This window comes from Ictalurus furcatus, chromosome 15 (genome assembly GCF_023375685.1).
Source record: "Ictalurus furcatus strain D&B chromosome 15, Billie_1.0, whole genome shotgun sequence".
In the NCBI taxonomy this organism is placed as follows: Eukaryota; Metazoa; Chordata; class Actinopteri; order Siluriformes; family Ictaluridae; genus Ictalurus; species Ictalurus furcatus.
The window spans coordinates 8,688,075-8,705,145 of record NC_071269.1 but is presented as its reverse complement, the minus strand read 5'-3'; the positions used below and the strand labels follow the sequence as shown (position 1 = coordinate 8,705,145).

At 42.1% G+C, this 17,071-nt stretch overlaps 1 protein-coding gene and 1 long non-coding RNA gene across 2 annotated transcripts in view; both read left to right on the top strand.

Moving 5' to 3' along the window:
- Nucleotides 1-1,771: 1,771 nt before the first annotated feature.
- Nucleotides 1,772-5,686, top strand: LOC128619232 (uncharacterized). Its single transcript, XR_008387904.1, has 3 exons — nt 1,772-2,050; nt 3,749-3,890; nt 5,601-5,686. It is a non-coding gene; the product is annotated as an uncharacterized LOC128619232 (long non-coding RNA).
- A 12-nt stretch (nt 5,687-5,698) lies between these two features.
- Nucleotides 5,699-17,071, top strand: part of corin (corin, serine peptidase) — a 15,058-nt gene continuing 3,685 nt past the window's right edge. The window contains exons 1-15 of the mRNA XM_053643608.1: nt 5,699-5,924; nt 7,403-7,613; nt 7,827-8,011; nt 9,166-9,279; nt 11,533-11,640; nt 11,810-11,920; nt 12,057-12,179; nt 13,118-13,225; nt 13,965-14,196; nt 14,802-14,947; nt 15,031-15,138; nt 15,220-15,333; nt 15,418-15,528; nt 16,455-16,569; nt 16,728-16,853. Of these exons, the coding sequence (XP_053499583.1) occupies nt 5,699-5,924; nt 7,403-7,613; nt 7,827-8,011; nt 9,166-9,279; nt 11,533-11,640; nt 11,810-11,920; nt 12,057-12,179; nt 13,118-13,225; nt 13,965-14,196; nt 14,802-14,947; nt 15,031-15,138; nt 15,220-15,333; nt 15,418-15,528; nt 16,455-16,569; nt 16,728-16,853 (2,138 nt within the window). The remainder of the gene's footprint in view (nt 5,925-7,402; nt 7,614-7,826; nt 8,012-9,165; nt 9,280-11,532; nt 11,641-11,809; nt 11,921-12,056; nt 12,180-13,117; nt 13,226-13,964; nt 14,197-14,801; nt 14,948-15,030; nt 15,139-15,219; nt 15,334-15,417; nt 15,529-16,454; nt 16,570-16,727; nt 16,854-17,071) is intronic.

Here is a 17,071-nt window from a genome sequence, read left to right as displayed (position 1 = left end):
GAGTTTCTAAACTTTATTCCTGCTAGAGAACATTTTTAAGAGAAAAGGAAGTCAAAACACGACACTAATCACGTTAAAAATTGCAGTGCTGATTACGTTTACTGGGAACCATGGAGTTGTAAATTTACTTTAAAATGCACCTGTATTTCACACATATATGTGTCATCAATTTAGCGTCGCTGTAATATCACTGTAGCATCACTAACGTCCCTGTAACTTCAATGTAATGTTTTAATATTAAATTTATACAATTTTTCATAGCACATGTGGTACAGTAGAAAACACTTTTAGCTTTTATAAATCCTGTAAAATGATCTTCATGTAATTGTTGTACTCTAATCGTATGGAAAATACTGTTATGGTTGTGTTTTGATCAGATCACACCCGTGGACGTCCTCACTATTAAACAATGTCCTTTACAGTGAAAAATCAAAGCTGTGTCCCAGACCACACGCTGCGGTACTAAAGGGTACGGTTAGTAGTGCGCATCCTGTGGTAGTGTGTGGTTTGGGACACAGCCCGTCCTCTGTGCACCCTGTTGGTGTAACTGAGGAGACTCACAGCTTCAACCCCGGTTTTTCCTCCACGCCCTAAAAATAGTCCGAGCTCCAAGCTATGGAAAGTGTGAAGGCGAAACATACCTGGTTAAAAATAGGCGGCCAAACTCGAGGGGCCTCCAGGTCCTAACACCCCCCCCCCCCCCAACACACACACACACACACACAGACCAGGCACTGACTTGTATCCCAAAAAAGTCATATGTAGCCAGTGTCATTAACTAGCCAGCTTAGCGAATGGCAGCTATAAGGACGTTTATAGGGTTACCTTGACGTTTTGCCACTTCCTGTAGCAAAGTGTAAATATAACTGTTGGCTCTGACCTGATAAATACTTTTTAACAATATGGAACTTCCCCAAAGCCACTTCCTGTTATTACATGCTAAACCTGCGTATACACATTTTGCTGGTGTGTTTAAATGATGTGACCAGAAGACTCCTCACTTATATTTTACAAGAAATGACAATTTGCAAACAATTTATCTAGCAGCATGTGTGTCGGGAAATTACTGAGAAAAGATTATAATTAAAATATTACATGCAAAAGTCCACTGTGATTTTCTGTTCGAATGAACAAACGGAACCCCAACGCTATACACAGTAAGCATGTGCATTCACGTAGATGTTAGCAGCTAATTATCACGGTGCCATGTGGACCTCGTGTGCGACATTATTTTAGCACACACGACCTAAAACTGAGCTACAACGAAACATATAGCAATATAAGGAGAAAATGTCCTCACGTGTACCTGCTGAAGATGTTTGGAGAACGGTGTGTTCGGTCGTCCATATTATTTTATTTGACATGAAATGAAGAAAGAGAAGTTAGCATATTAAAAACTCCTACCGGCTTGTCCCTAGTAAATAAATAAATAAATAAGTTATTCATTTTAAGTCATTAAGCTTTCAGTGAGTTCTCCATCCAGCCCAGTTAACTCCGCCTTCACTTTATATTTAAATATACAGGTGTTGTTGTTATTAGCAGTACTGTTATATGTACAGGGTTGTTTTTGTATATAACAAATCTACTAATATATTATTATTATTATTATTACTTTCCTTTGCAGATCTGGTATTAATTAGTTGTATTTTTATTATTTAGTGATTAATGTATTGATGTTTATATGCAGTTTATTATTAATAATAATATTAGGTTATTATTTTATTCGCTCAGTACACTCCGTGGTTTGTCGGTACCCAGTGGCTTTAGGACCCAGCATGCGCGTGCACTGAGACACCGAGCGCCTCTGAAAAAGAAACGGGGCCAAGAGAGAGAGAGAGAGAGAGAGAAAAGAAAGAGAAAAGCGGGCGCCCGGGAGCGCGAGGAGTATTCACGTGTTGTCTCTGCTAGCGCGAGCTCTCCGTGTCCGTGTCCACGTTCGCGCAGTTCCGGTACTGGACACCGGGAGTTTCACACACTGAGCGGTCCAGAGGCGGTCATGTCGGTACACAGCGCCGGTACCGGAGACAGAAAGTATTAGCGGTGGAGGCAGGTGAGGAGGAGGAGGAGGAGGAGGAGAGCGCCTCTTTAAACACACTCATTTTATTATATATTATATTATAAATAATTTATTTATACAATCATAACATGATTTAGATATAGATATGTTTACATATCTAACTTTAAACTGTAATACATTTAAATACATTTATATTGTGTGTGTGTGTGTCTAAACTGTATACACTGTGTAAAACACATGCACTATTTATATTGTCACCTGATATTAAAAGATAATAATAATAATAATTGTATAATATATGCAACAATTTTGCACACATGTTCTATATATATATATAGTTAGTAATATGTGCTATTTATATATACAGATATTTGTTATTATTATTATTAGCATTACTTTCAGTTGTAGAATTAATATTAATATGATTATTAGGTTATATTTCTGTCTATTTGATATTGTGCCTTTTTTTATTGTTTATTTATTTACCTATTCCTCCACTGAGTTTTTGTTCTCTCTGTGTGGGGGTGTGTGTGTGTGTGAGAGAGAGAGAGAGAGAGAGCTCTGTGTGAAAGGAAAATTGTGTCCGGAGATGTTTATCGTGTTAAATGGAGAGGAAACTTCACTTCTCGAATGAAACTCCTCCTGCTTGACCTTCTGCGGCGTTGGACCTCCTGTTGCGTGCAGCTGGAGTAAATTTAGAGCCGTTTCTTATCGAGCAGATGAAGTGACCGTGTCGTGTACTGTACTAAATTCTGAACCGGTTCTGTATTTCCATGTGGAGTGTGAGATTAGAGTGCCGAGTGATCCTGACGCTCCACTTACACACTGACATTTACACTGTGATTAAAAGCCCCTTTACCCCCCAGTGCACCGGATCAGAACCGAACATGCCCTGCTTTTATTTCCCTTTTCATTCTCTCAGTAGGAAACATGGCAGCTCGATGCATTTGCATGCACTGATTTAGTAAAGTGCAGTTATGAGTTTGTTGCATTTTTAAAATCTTTTTTAAAGATGTCTTGGATACATCTCTCTGAATCTCTCCCTCAGCAGAGAGAAGGTGTGAATCAGACAGTGTTTTATTGGTGTTACTCTGAATCAGTGTTTCTTACTGACGGGAAAAAGCCGATTTTAACGATTTTATCTTTTTAACTGAACACCAAAGATCACAAGTGTGTGATTAAACTCTGTACTTGTGGATTTAAGGAAGTGTTAAGGCTGTATTTTAGTGTTTAAATGATGTTGTTTATTTGTAATCTACACATGGAATATGTTGGTGTTGAGGGTGTTATCGGTGGTGTTGGTGTTTGGGTGTTATCGGTGGTGTTGGTGTTGACTGTGTTATCAGTGGTGTTGAGGGTGTTATTGGTGGTGTTGACTGTGTTATCGGTGGTGTTGAGGGTGTTCTTGGTGGCGTTGAGGGTGTTATCGGTGGTGTTGGTGTTATCGGTGGTGTTGAGGGTGTTATCGGTGGTGTTCAGGGTGTTGAGGGTGTTATCGGTGGTGTTGAGGGTGTTATCGGTGGTGTTGATGGTGTTATCGCTGGTGTTGAGGGTGTTGACGGTGTTATCGGTGGTGTTGACGGTGTTATCGGTGGTGTTGAGGGTGTTATCAGTGGTGTTGAGGGTGTTATCAGCTTTTGTAATTGTCCGTTTTTGTAATCAAACATTGCAGTGTGTATCCTGGCTTAGTGTGTGATATGATGTGTGTGTGTGTATGTGTGTGTGTTAAAGGTATCAGGTGTTGATGTGCATGTGATGGAGGACACATGTTCACATAAACTCAGCTCAACAAAGCTCCTGAAGCTCCTCATCATCATCCTGCCCTGTGTGTGTGGCCTCATCTGCCTCCTCACACTGCTGCTTGCCTTTACAGGTAACACACACACACACACACACACACACACACATTATGTCTGACTGTATCATAGTCCCTTACAAGAACATGGCCATAAACATCAGTACAGTCATTGTGTGTGTGCGTGTATGTGTGTGTGTGTGTGTGTGTGTGTGTGTTACACATGAATTCATTAATCCATGTTTTACACTCATCATTTGGCTGAACGGGGACAAGGTGTGAACGAGTGATGCGACAAACGAGTGTTAAATAAGAGGCAGTGACGCAAGCTTCCTGTGTGTGTCACCATCCCTCTGTCCTCCTTCAAAGCCTCCTACACACATGCGCACACACACACACACACACACACACACACACACACACACACAAAGCTTGTGAAACCATTTTATAGTGCTCTTTAACTCATTTGGACACCTTTCAATCAAGCTGCTGTGTGTGTGTGTGTGTGTGTAAATTTGTTTCTTCACACACTGACTCACTCTGAGTTGATGTTATATTGATGTAAAGAAAAAAAAATCTGTCTAAAAATGAAACTCATTCACTTCTGATGATGCATGAACATGCTGTCAAACACACACACACACACACACTCGTGTGTGGTTAAATAATAATTATTTTGGTAATAAAGTTTAGTCACTGTCCTTTCTCTCTCTCTCTCTCTCTCTCTCATTCCTTCTCTCTCTCTCACTCTTATTCCTTCTCTCTCTCTCTCTCTCTCTCTCTCTCTCTCACTCCCATTCCTTCTCTCTCTCTCTCTCACTCTCATTCCTTCTCTCTCTCTCTCTCTCTCTCTATATATATATCTCTCTGTCTCATTCCTTCTCTCTCTCTCTCATTCCCTCTCTCTCTCTCTCTCTCTCTCTCTCTCTCTCTATATATATATATATATATATATATATATATATATATATATATATCTGTCTCATTCCTTCTCTCGGTTGTCTTGAGAAAGTCCTTGAAGCATTTTATGGTCTCACCACCAGAACATTGTTCTGCAGTGTGAAAAAGACAGGAGCATGAAGGACAATGTGTGTGTGTGTGTGCATGTGTAAATATTCACTTTCTCAGTGGGCTCCTCAGCTGTTGCTGTATTTATATAGAAGTGAGTTGCAGATCTTTTCCTCCGCTGATACGTCACATGTTTCACTCCACACGTCACTCGTCTCTTCTTCTTTTGTTCCTTTTATTCGTTTTGTGTCTCTGTCTCTCTCTGTATCTCTCTCTGTCTCTATCTCTCTCCATCTCCCTCTCTATCTCTCTCTCTGTCTATCTCTCTATCTATATCTCTCACTCTGACTCTCTTCATTATGTTCTTTCATTTCTGCTACTTGGTTCTAGTTTTTTTTTTCCTGTTCATGTTTTCTCGTTCTTTTCCTTCTCCCTTCTTCACTCAGTACATCCTTCTATATTTCACTTCATGAGTAGATTTAATTCTGTTACAAATCATGGTATAATTTACATCATGGACATGTTCTTATTAACGTTATAGTTTTTATTATAAGTCTGTATATTTTAATTTATTTGATGTATTAATGTAGATAATGTTTAATAAGTTGCTATAATTACTGTGTTCAGGGAGTTGTTCTACATCAGATAATTAGATAATAAATATGTATTAATGTTATATAATCTATTCATTGAGTTTATAATGATACTAGGTAATTATAATGAATAAATATAGAATAATTCATTTAATTAATAAATGTTTGTATTTATTACATGTTTCAGGAATAATCGGGAATGGGCTGCTTGACTCCAGTGACTCCGCCCCTCTCTCCGCCACGGACATTTCCATGACGACCCTCATCCCCCTTGTTGCCGTAACGATGGATCGCCTTGCTGTTGTTAACGCCACGGCGACAATCTCGCATATCAGCACAGGAACATTCCATCCAGAATCACCTTCCACTGACCCTTCAATGTCCGACTCTTCTTCATCATCATCATCTCCATTGGATGCTACGCCTACGTCGACTGCTGATTGGTTAATGGGTTTTTCCACCATAAGTGCTTTGTCGAGTGTCGAACCCACGAGCACAAACACTGAGCCTGGTGAGGAACGAGGTTCAGGGACATGTTCTGAAGTTCAGCAGTGATGATCAGGCTATAATGTTGCAACATTTTGGATTTGTTCGTTTGGTTGTGTCTCATTTCCATGCCGTAGTGAGGATCAGGAAACATCCGCTCTGTAGCCGCTTGTTTGGGGTTGTGTATTCTGGGTCTAAACATAGACACATCCACAAAAATGCTAGTGTGGTTAACAGTGAGCGAGCGACACCGGGGCTCATGGCTCGCCACAAATATGAGGACAGTCTTCTACATTTTCTTATATTTTCTATTTTCTCCCAGAGTTTTTTTATATTCCTATAAAAATATTCTAGCTTTTATTCTACAGTAATGTTTACAGTTTTTCGTGTCACTGCTGGAGTTAGAAACAGTCCACCAATCAGAACACTCCTCCAACAGCCAATCACAAACTGACCCTGATGAAGGGTGGAGGGAAATTCACACGCAATGTACATCAAAAACTCATACCTGCACCCCCCCCACACACACACCCACACACACACACACATACACACACACATGCTACAACATCTGAATCCCTACAAGTTGCAGTATTATGCTGCGGTTGCCATGGCGATATGAATGTGTGTACTGCTCTCTCATCATCTCGATTCTAATCGATGTGCTTTTGTCGTAATCAGCTAAAGACCAACTGATTCATTTCACTTTCTCAAATATACACTCTCTCTCTCTCTCTCTCTCTCTCTCTCTCTAACACACACACACACACACACACACAAATCTGTGCAATTCTGTACTTCACACAACTTTTTAGGACACTCAGATCCTCACACTACAAACTGCTTTATCATCTGTCTCTCTCTCTCCTTCTCTTTCTCTCGCTCTGTCTGTCTGTCTGTCTGTCTGTCTCTCTCTCTCAGTTGCTGTAAATCTAATTTATACTGTTTGTTCCTGTGATTTGCAGGTGATGCACTTTCCTGCATTAGTATTCATTCTGCCAAAATGGCAAAGGACACAGTCTCTATCCTTTCCGTGTGTGTGTGTGTGTGTGTGTGTGTTTAAGAGATGCTAAAAGACAGGAGATGGAGAGAAAGTATGTTTTTGTCCTTAGTCAGAGGGTACAGTCGCGACAGTGACTAGAATCCTGATCTATGTGTGAGAGAGTGTGTGTGTGTGTGTGTGTCCGCACTGACCTCTAAAGCGTGGAGCGCAGTGTGTCTTTGCTGTATGTCCCTGTCTGCAAAAACGGACGGCATAATGATTAATCAGAGCGACGTGTCTCTCTGTGTGTGTGTGTGTGTGTGTGTGTGTGTGTGTGTGAGAGAGAGAGAGAGAGAGACTAGATGCCTCTGTATGGCTTTGACTTTGTCATCACACACACACACACACACACACACATTAAAGTGAATGTACTTACCTCAATTTTAGTTCTTTATCTTCGTACTGGAATTGTGAGGCTAATGTAGCTAAGGGGTGTGTGTGTGTGTGTGTGTGTGTTTTAGGTGCTTGCTATGACATCACAGAAGCTCAGTGTCACATGTTGGCGTATAACCGGAGTGGCGTGTTGCCGGGGGCGATGGTGGTGAAGCGTGGAGAGATGGAGATGTTCTTGCGCTTCTTCACGTACCTGAACAGACTGAACTGTTACTCACACATCATGCTGTTCGGCTGCACCATTGCACTGCCGCAGTGTGTCACTGAGGGGGGTGACATGTGAGTGTTTGGGTCGGGGGGTGGACAGGTGTGAGTGTGTGGGTCGGGGGCATGGACAGGTTTTAGTGTGTGGCTCGTGGGCGTGGACAGGTGTGAGTGAGGGCAGGGGTACACCTGAGTGTTGAGGGTTTCATTACTGTCCTTATATCAGCCATTACATATGAGGAAAAATTACTTGTGTGTGTGTGTATATATGTGTGTGTATGTGTGTAGGCGTGTGATATTACCGTGTCAGTCGTTCTGTGAAGCGGCGAAGGAGGGATGTGAATCTGTTCTTCAGATGTTTAACGCCTCTTGGCCTGACTTCCTGCGCTGCTCACAGTTCCTCAACGTCACCACGGCAACACCTGGAGTCACGCCCACCTGCTACACCCCACGCCATGCAAAGGGCCGAGCCTGTGAGTTAACAGACACACATGCATACACACACACACGCATACACACACATACATATATACAGTGCTGATTTCTTGTGTGTTTGTGTATATCATAATGAATAGTTTTAGATCTTCAAATGAAATACAACATAAAAAAAGGCAACCCAAGTAAACACACAATACAGTTTTTATTTGTAATTTTTTTTATTTTATAGAAGCAAAAAAATGTTATCAAACATCTATCACCAATGTGAAAAACTAATTGCCCCCTTAAACTTAAAATCCGTTTGTGCCGCCCTTAGCATCAATAACTGCAACCAAACTCTTTTGATAACTGGAGATCAGACTTCCACTTGTTTCTAGGACTAGGACTTACTCGTACACTTTGGATGGTTGTCTCGTTGCATAATCCAGTTACGCTTAAGTTACAGCTTACGGTCTGAAGACCGGATATTCTCCTTTAGGATTTTCTGGTAGAGAGCAGAATTCATGTTTCCCTCAATTACTGCATGTTGTCCAGGCCCTGAAGCAGCAAAGCATTCCTACACCATCACACTTCCTCCACCATGCTTGACCATAGGTATGATGTTCTTTTTGTGGAATTCGGTGTTTGGTTTAGGCCAGATGTAATGGAACTCCTGTCTTCCAAACAGTTCCACTTTCACCTCAACAGTCCACAGAACATTCTCACAAAAGGTTTGAGGATCATCAAGGTGTGTTTTGGCAAAATTCAGATGAGCCTTAATGTTGTTCTTGGTTAGCAGGGGTTTTCACCTCGCCACTCTTCCATGGACACCATTTTTGCCCAGTGTCTTTCTGATAGTGGAGTCATGAACAGTGACCTTTTTTGATGAGAGAGGCCTGTAGGTCCTTTGATGTTGTCCTTTGGCTCTTTTGTGACTTCCTGGATGAGACATCGCTGTGCTCTTGGAGGAATTTTGGAAGGTCGGACACTTCTGGAAAAGTTCACCTCTGTGCTGAGTTTTTCCATTTGGAGATAATGGCTCTCATTGTGGTTCTTTGGAGTCCCAGAGCCTTTGAAATAGCTTTGTAACCCTTCCCAGACTGATGTATTTCAATCAACTTCTTTGGCATAGTGTGTTACTGGGTAAGACCTTTTAACTTCATGCTGTTGAAAAAGTTCTATTGAACTGTGTGTGTGTTTTTGCCAACAGCTGTGTGTGGAGGCTCTGACAGCTTCCTCTGTGCAACAGGAATGTGTGTCCCCCAGAAACTGGTGTGTAATGGGTTTAACGACTGTGATGACTGGAGTGATGAAGCTGACTGTGGTATGACACACACACACACACACACACACACACACAAACATACACACACAAACATACACACACAAACGCGCGCACACACACACACACAAACATGCACACAAACAAACATACAAACACAAACATACACACACAAACACACTCATACACACACAAACACACACACAAACATACACACAAACGTGCACACACACACACACAAACATGCACACACAAACATACACACACACAAACATGGGCACACACACACAAACAGACACACACACATTAAACACTTCATGAATGTACACACACTAATATGTTATGGTTTCTATAGTAACAGCTCGTGTACAGCAGACGCTCCACTGGTAATAAACATATTGTAAAGAACGCATGTAAAAAAAATATGCTTCAGTTTTCTTGAAGTAAGGAAGTGTTTATGTAACACGTATGGAAGGAGTCTCCAGTGTCAGCGCTGTGTAACAGTCAGAGGTAAAGCTGTAACATCTTCAGGACAGAACAAGCTGCGGATTTTTTGTCTCATTTGTTCCTTATTTCTAAACAAATATACTATTTATAAATCAATGAATCGGAGATGATGGAATACAGAAAAATGAGAATAAACACATTATTGCTGATTAATGTAAATGTTGAGGGTGTGTTAGTGTTAAACACTGGAACATTAACCAGCTCAAAGCTAAACCTAATAATAATACAAGAGTGACGTCAGAGCAGCGGAGGTGTTAATGGAGTGTGTGTGTGTGTGTGATGGTTTAAAAAAAAAAACAATTACTCATCATGCCAAGTTTTAACGGTTGCCCAGAGAGACCACACGCTAATGAATTCACACACACAAATGAGACGAAACACACACACACACACACACACACACACAGAGCACACACATCCCTAGCATGCACTGTTCTTTTTGTTTTTTCGTTTCCTTTTGTTCTCGCTGTTGTCTTTGATTGACGTTTCAACAATTCTGCTTTATTTGCGACCATTAAATCAGCAGGATTTGCAAATTCAAAATGTGGCGTGTGAAAGAAACGCAGAAAAACTCACAGCATTTAATATCGTATGGGTTTATACGCGTTTGATATCGTACGGGTTTATACAAGTTTGATAACGTACGAGTTTGATATCGTACGGGTTTATACGAGTTTGATAACGTACGAGTTTGATATCGTACGGGTTTATACGAGTTTGATAACGTACGAGTTTGATATCGTACGGGTTTATACGAGTTTGATAACGTACGAGTTTGATATCGTACGGGTTTATACGAGTTTGATAACGTACGAGTTTGATATCGTACGGGTTTATACGAGTTTGATAACGTACGAGTTTGATATCGTGCGGGTTTATACGAGTTTGATAACGTACGAGTTTGATATCGTGCGGGTTTATACGAGTTTGATAACGTACGAGTTTGATATCGTGCGGGTTTATACGAGTTTGATAACGTACGGGTTTATACGAGTTTGATATCGTACGGGTTTATACGAGTTTGATATCGTACGGGTTTATACGAGTTTGATATCGTACGGGTTTATACGAGTTTGATATCGTACGGGTTTATACGAGTTTGATATCGTACGGGTTTATATGAGTTTGATATCGTACGGGTTTATACGAGTTTGATATCGTACGTGTTTATACGAGTCTGATATCGTACGTTTTTATACTAGTTTGATATCGTACGTGTTTATACTAGTTTGATATCGTACGTGTTTATACTAGTTTGATATCGTACGTGTTTATACGAGTCTGATATCGTACGTGTTTATACTAGTTTGATATTGTGCGGGTTTATACGAGTCTGATATCGTACGTGTTTATACTAGTTTGATATTGTGCGGGTTTATACGAGTTTGATATCGTACGTGTTTATACTAGTTTGATATTGTGCGGGTTTATACTAGTTTGATATCGTGTGGGTTTATACGAGTTTGATATCGTGCGGGTTTATACTAGTTTGATATCGTGCGGGTTTATACGAGTTTGATATCGTACGAGTTTATACGAGTTTAATATCGTACGGGTTTATACATGTATGAAGAAGAAGATAAAGAAAGTGTATAAGGGTATAAAGGTCTTACTTTTGCTCCGTTTCGATTCCAAAGTTTAAAGATGAGTTTCTTCGTAAATCTTCCAAATTTATCACTTCTGTTGTAACATAGTAAAGGTAGCTGTGCTGTACCTTGTACGAACGAACAAACAAACAGCCAGGTGCTGAACTGTAAGATTCTCCTGATTTTTCTCTCCGTGTCTCAGTGTGTTCAGGAAAAGAGTTCAGTTGTGGAACTGGCCGCTGTGTGAATGCGTCTCTGCTGTGTGATGGGTATGACGACTGTGGGGACCTCAGTGACGAGCATAACTGCAGTGAGCACACACACACACACATACACACACTATAGTGGACCTGACCTTGATTGGGATACTTTTTATTGTTTTATCACATTTCATAAAAGGAAATTAAAGCTAGTTCAGTGCAGAGCAAACTACCTGTAAGGATTTTCTCATTATGTATGACCTTTGGCCTTTGCTGTAGAGTGTGACGTGTTGAAGGAGCACCGGTGTGGAGATGGACGTTGCATTCCACTGGAGTGGCTCTGTGATGGAGATCATGACTGCCTGGACAAGAGCGACGAACTCAACTGCTGTAAGTCTGAGAGCAGGATTCAACTTCTTCGTCTTCTTGTCCCTAGAATCCATGCTTTTACCTGTCGGTCCTCATAAACACTGTAGATCTGTTCGCACGCGTGTGTGTGTGTGTGTGTGTGTGTTTGTGTGTGTAGCGTGTAAAGCACAGGGCTTGTTGGAGTGTAAAAACGGACAGTGTATCCCCAGTGCTTTTCACTGTGATGGTGAGGAAGACTGCAAGGATGGCAGCGATGAAGAAAACTGCACAAAACAGCTGCGTGAGTCTTACACACACACACACACACACACACACACACACACACAGAGACGCACAGCTGCTTCCACTGACCTTAAGCTGCACACATTTCTGAAATTCTTTACACTGTTGTAGTAGCTGCGGTCTTTAACATGTAATACATATTTACATACCTAAAATGCACACACACACACGCGCACACACACAGGCACACACACCAGAGGTTGTGATCACATGCCTGACATACTGCCTGAATCTGAATAGCTCAAACCTGTTCACTGTCATCATCCCGTCTGATTGGTTCCTTTATTTCGGGATGAGAATTCCATCTCAATCTGACAATAATACACATCTCCTGTACATTACACACAAATGCACACACACACACACACACACACACACACATACACGCACGCGTGCACACACACACATACACACAGAAGGAGGACTACAGTCTAGGAATACATCGTAAGTCATGGCTTTAATGTCATAATATTAATATGAAGTTTATGTTCGTGATTGATATGCAAGCAGTCAGGAAAAGGACGTTACACTGCAGGAGTTCACGTGAAAATATGGAGTGCGAGTGAAAACCTAAAATCTACTTGTTTACCCTCTGATTCAGCTGCAGCCGTCTATACACACCTGGACAGTCACCTCCCACTTTCAGGTGTAAATATGAAGATAAATACAGTACAACTCAACATGTTTACACTCAGGGACGCCTTTTAAGAAAAACACCCTACTTCAGTACAGAATTATTTATTTTATAAATCAGGCATGGTATTTAAATCTGCACAATAATATTTATTTTTTAATTTCTGTATTTCCACATATGAAGCCCATTTTTTAAATAAAAGAAATGAGATTAAATAGAAATGAGATCAAACATGACTCGGAAGGTTTTGTGTAAAACAGTGGAAATTGATTCCTCTTCTTATTTCTGTTTCTGTGTCTCAGTTCATGGCTCGTGTCCGCCAGGTCAGCACAGCTGTATTTCCACTTCCTGTTCTCCTGGGTGTGGTGGTGCTGGTCCCTGTGAACCACCCAACACCAGCGCTAACTGCAGTGAGTACACGTGCTACACCACGACTCCCTACTCTCACTGGTCATGTGGTTAGATTAATATATAGGTGCAGCATGTACAGTAACGTACCTTCATTCATCAGTCCGGACCGGGGTCGTGCCGAGAGCATCCTCGTTCCCTCCCCGAACTCGGGAAACATTACATGGCGATGATTTTGGCGTCTGAATTAAAACCGAAATTCTGCCAAATATGGGACGCAACATTTTTTTTAAATTTCCCATGATAATATAAGTAAGTACATAATTTAATAAATTAATAAATAAACAAGTTCCTAAATAAATAAATAAATGAGCAAATGATAACTGTTGCCCTGCTCTCGCGTGTGATAATATCGTGTATCGGCGAAATCACGATCGTACAAAATAGTTGTGTACGCTCTTCGCTGGGATGTTTGTCGGTAAACGAGAGCTTTTATTTTAACTCGTGTTCAACGCATGTGAGTAGAAGAGAGCTTCGGCTGAACGTGCGGCGTGATGACGTCTCAGTCCGAATCTGCGGATAATTTTGAAAAAAATCGCAAACTCCGACGAATATTACGGAGATCGTGGAGGAACTGAAACAGAAAGACAAAGGGAGGAAGAAAAAGTCACCAACAAAATGAACAGAAGACTTTTTTATTTGTTTAAAAATTTAATGTGTGTATGTGTGTATATGTGTATATGTGTGTGTGTGTGTGTGTGTGTATGTGTGTGTGTGTATGTGTGTATATGTGTGTGTCAGGTGGCTGTGAGCCAATCTCCTTGGAGCTGTGTATGAACCTGCCGTACAACACCACACGGTTTCCGAACTATCTGGGCCATCAGTCTCAGAAGGAGAGTTCAGTGAGCTGGGAGTCCTCGCTCTTCCCTGCACTTGTTCAGACAAACTGCTACAAATACCTCATGTTCTTCGCCTGCACCGTCCTCGTGCCCAAGTGTGACCTGCTAACACAACAGAGAGTGCCACCTTGCAGGTAAACGTGTGTGTGTGTGTGTGTGTGTGTGTGTGTGTGTGAGAGAGGGTAATGAGGGATCTGTATACATTTGTCTAGAACTTTATCCAGAACCATGACTACTTCCTGTGAGCGATGGTACCCAGTTTCTACCTGAACACCAATCCCAGGGTTAATCAGCGAGTGTGAAATAGTGATGTAATGTTAGGACTGGACTAGCACTTGACCCAGAATATGAAATCCTGGAGTACCAGGAACCATCTGATCTCAGGATGGCGGTCTAGTGGTTGGTGGTGCTGAGGAATTACCTTCCATTGTCCTTCCATCACTCACTTCATACTCAGTGAGGAGTTCATGGCTAACGAAGATCACTTCAAGATCACGAAGATGTCCATAAGATTGTAGAGCATGTAGACACCAAGAGGAAGTCCTGTATGCATTAACCGTATCCTAAGTATCCAAAATCCTTGCTATGTACTATTCCAGCTGTCTAGCTGACTCGTCCAGAGAGCCATGGAGGCCTCGGGTTCCCTTATATAAGTCTTAGTACCCTTGGTACCCTTAGACGAGGCCTGGCTTCTCCTTCACACAATATATAACCTGGTGTACTGTGTATGTCTATGTAGGTCTCTCTGCAGGAGCTCTAAAGAGCGTTGTGAGTCAGTGCTGAGCATTGTGGGATTGCAGTGGCCTGAGGAAATGGACTGCGCTCAGTTTCCTGAGGAAGGACAAGAAAACACGCCTTGTCTCCTTCCTGACCTGGACGTAGAAGGTTAGAGTGTGTGTGTGTGTGTGCGCGCCTAAGTTTTGTGTTACATCATTTAAGCTTACTGTAAATGTGTGTGTTTGTGGCAGAGTGTTCACCGAGTCACTTTAAGTGCCACTCGGGGAGGTGTGTGCTCTCCTCCAAACGCTGTGACGGACACACGGACTGCGATGATGACAGTGATGAGGAACACTGTGGTCAGTCACACACACACACTCACTCAGACTACATCTCACCGCACACAACCGCACACTGACTGTGAAGTTCTCCTGTTGTAGGTTGTAGAGAACGTGGACTGTTTGAATGCCCCTCAGATAAATCCTGCATCAAGAACTCTATGATCTGCGACGGTTTTCCAGACTGCAGCCTCCTGGAGGACGAGAAGAACTGCTGTAAGAGACAGAATGACACTCAGACAGTGTGATCTTAAGATGCATTTTGGAGAATTGATGTGTGTGTGTGTGTGTGTGTTCCAGCGGTGTGTAACGATAATGAGCTGGAGTGTAATAATCACGAGTGTGTGCACCGGACTCTGTGGTGTGATGGGAGGAAGCACTGCACAGACAGCTCAGACGAGTGGAACTGTGGTGAGATCATCTATATCCATCTATGTCTCATCACTCAATCTGTTGCTAACAACTATCTGTGGGTAGTATGCATGCTGGGGTAGGTGGCACCCATTTAAAATCCTCCACCAGAGGAACCCACCTGCAGCAGTATCAGGTGATCTTTTGCTCCTCCTCCAATCTGCCTGTCACTTATAGCTGTCGCAAAAGATCAGAACGGATTTGTGAAATAACTGAGGTGAAGGAAAGGTCTGATGCTCCACCTTCTTCTCCGTTAGTGATCAAGTTCCATTAGTCCAAACTGGAGTCTCCTTCATAGTTTCCATGCGCATGGTTCCCACCTCCAGCTTACTTCCAGGTGCACCACTGGCCTCCTGTAGAAGAGCCTAGTCCCGGGATATACGACGACAGCAGCTAGCTCAGTTGTTCTCTCACCATGTTCTCTCACCAGAACGCCCTGTGCCTCTACTTTCATTTGTGAAATTGACGGACAGTGGCGGTGCCGAGTTCAGACCTGAATCTCTAACCCCAGGAAAAACAAATGAAATGCTGTGTCCCAACCACTTCCATATTACAGAGGAACCTCCATATTCTGGGCGATTAATTCTTCTTCCTCGTCTAGGGCTGAAACGGCGCATTCGTGAGATGCTCACGTTTCGGTGCATAAACATGTCATCTACTATCTCTTCACTATCGAGGGTTAGGGACAAATTCTTCTACACGGTGGACGATACGATATGATAGGGCACTGCGCTAGTACCTGCGTGGGATATTTACTAATGAGCATAGCTGGTTATGTTTCCCAAAATATTAGCAAATTACTCAATTAAACCAGCTATCCTCTGATGAAACGTTCTTCAGATCATTAATGGATTTGAGACAGCTGCATGAGCATGTTCCATAGACACCTCTAACATCTCTCTCTCTCTCTCTCTCTCTCTCTCCAGTCTCTCTCTCCAGCTCGGTGCTGTTGGTCAGTAAGACGGCGGTGGACTATCAGGTTTGTGCTGATGAGTGGAACCCGGAGCTCAGCACCATCGCTTGCAAACAGCTGGGTTTAGGGTAAGGTCAGTAGATAATAGAACACACACACACACACACACACACAGTACATATGTAACTGTTGGAGTCAGTACATTTGTTGAAAAATTAATCAAGTTGTTTGAGAATGTATAATTTATTCATTGAGCTTTTGTGTGTGTGTGTGTGTGTGTGTGTAGAGCTCCTCTGTCAACTGAAGTGATGGAGGATGTGTACAGTTTTGGGAGGAGGCGCTGGCTTCATGTTCATCCTGACTGGAGCCACCGTAACAACACCGCACTGCAGGGGCTTTTGGAGAAAAGAGGGTGTGTGTGTGTGTGTGTGTGTGTGTGTGAGTGTGAATGTGAGTGTGTGTAAATGTGTGTGAGTGTGTGTAATGTCCTGTCAGATGTAAATGCTTTGGGAATTGTTCACTTGGCCACACCCCCTTATCTGTCAAGAGCACAACCCTTTCCCTGACAGACCTCCCACTTGGCCACGCCCCCATGTAGTACACCCCATGGCCTGAGAGTATCCCACTGGA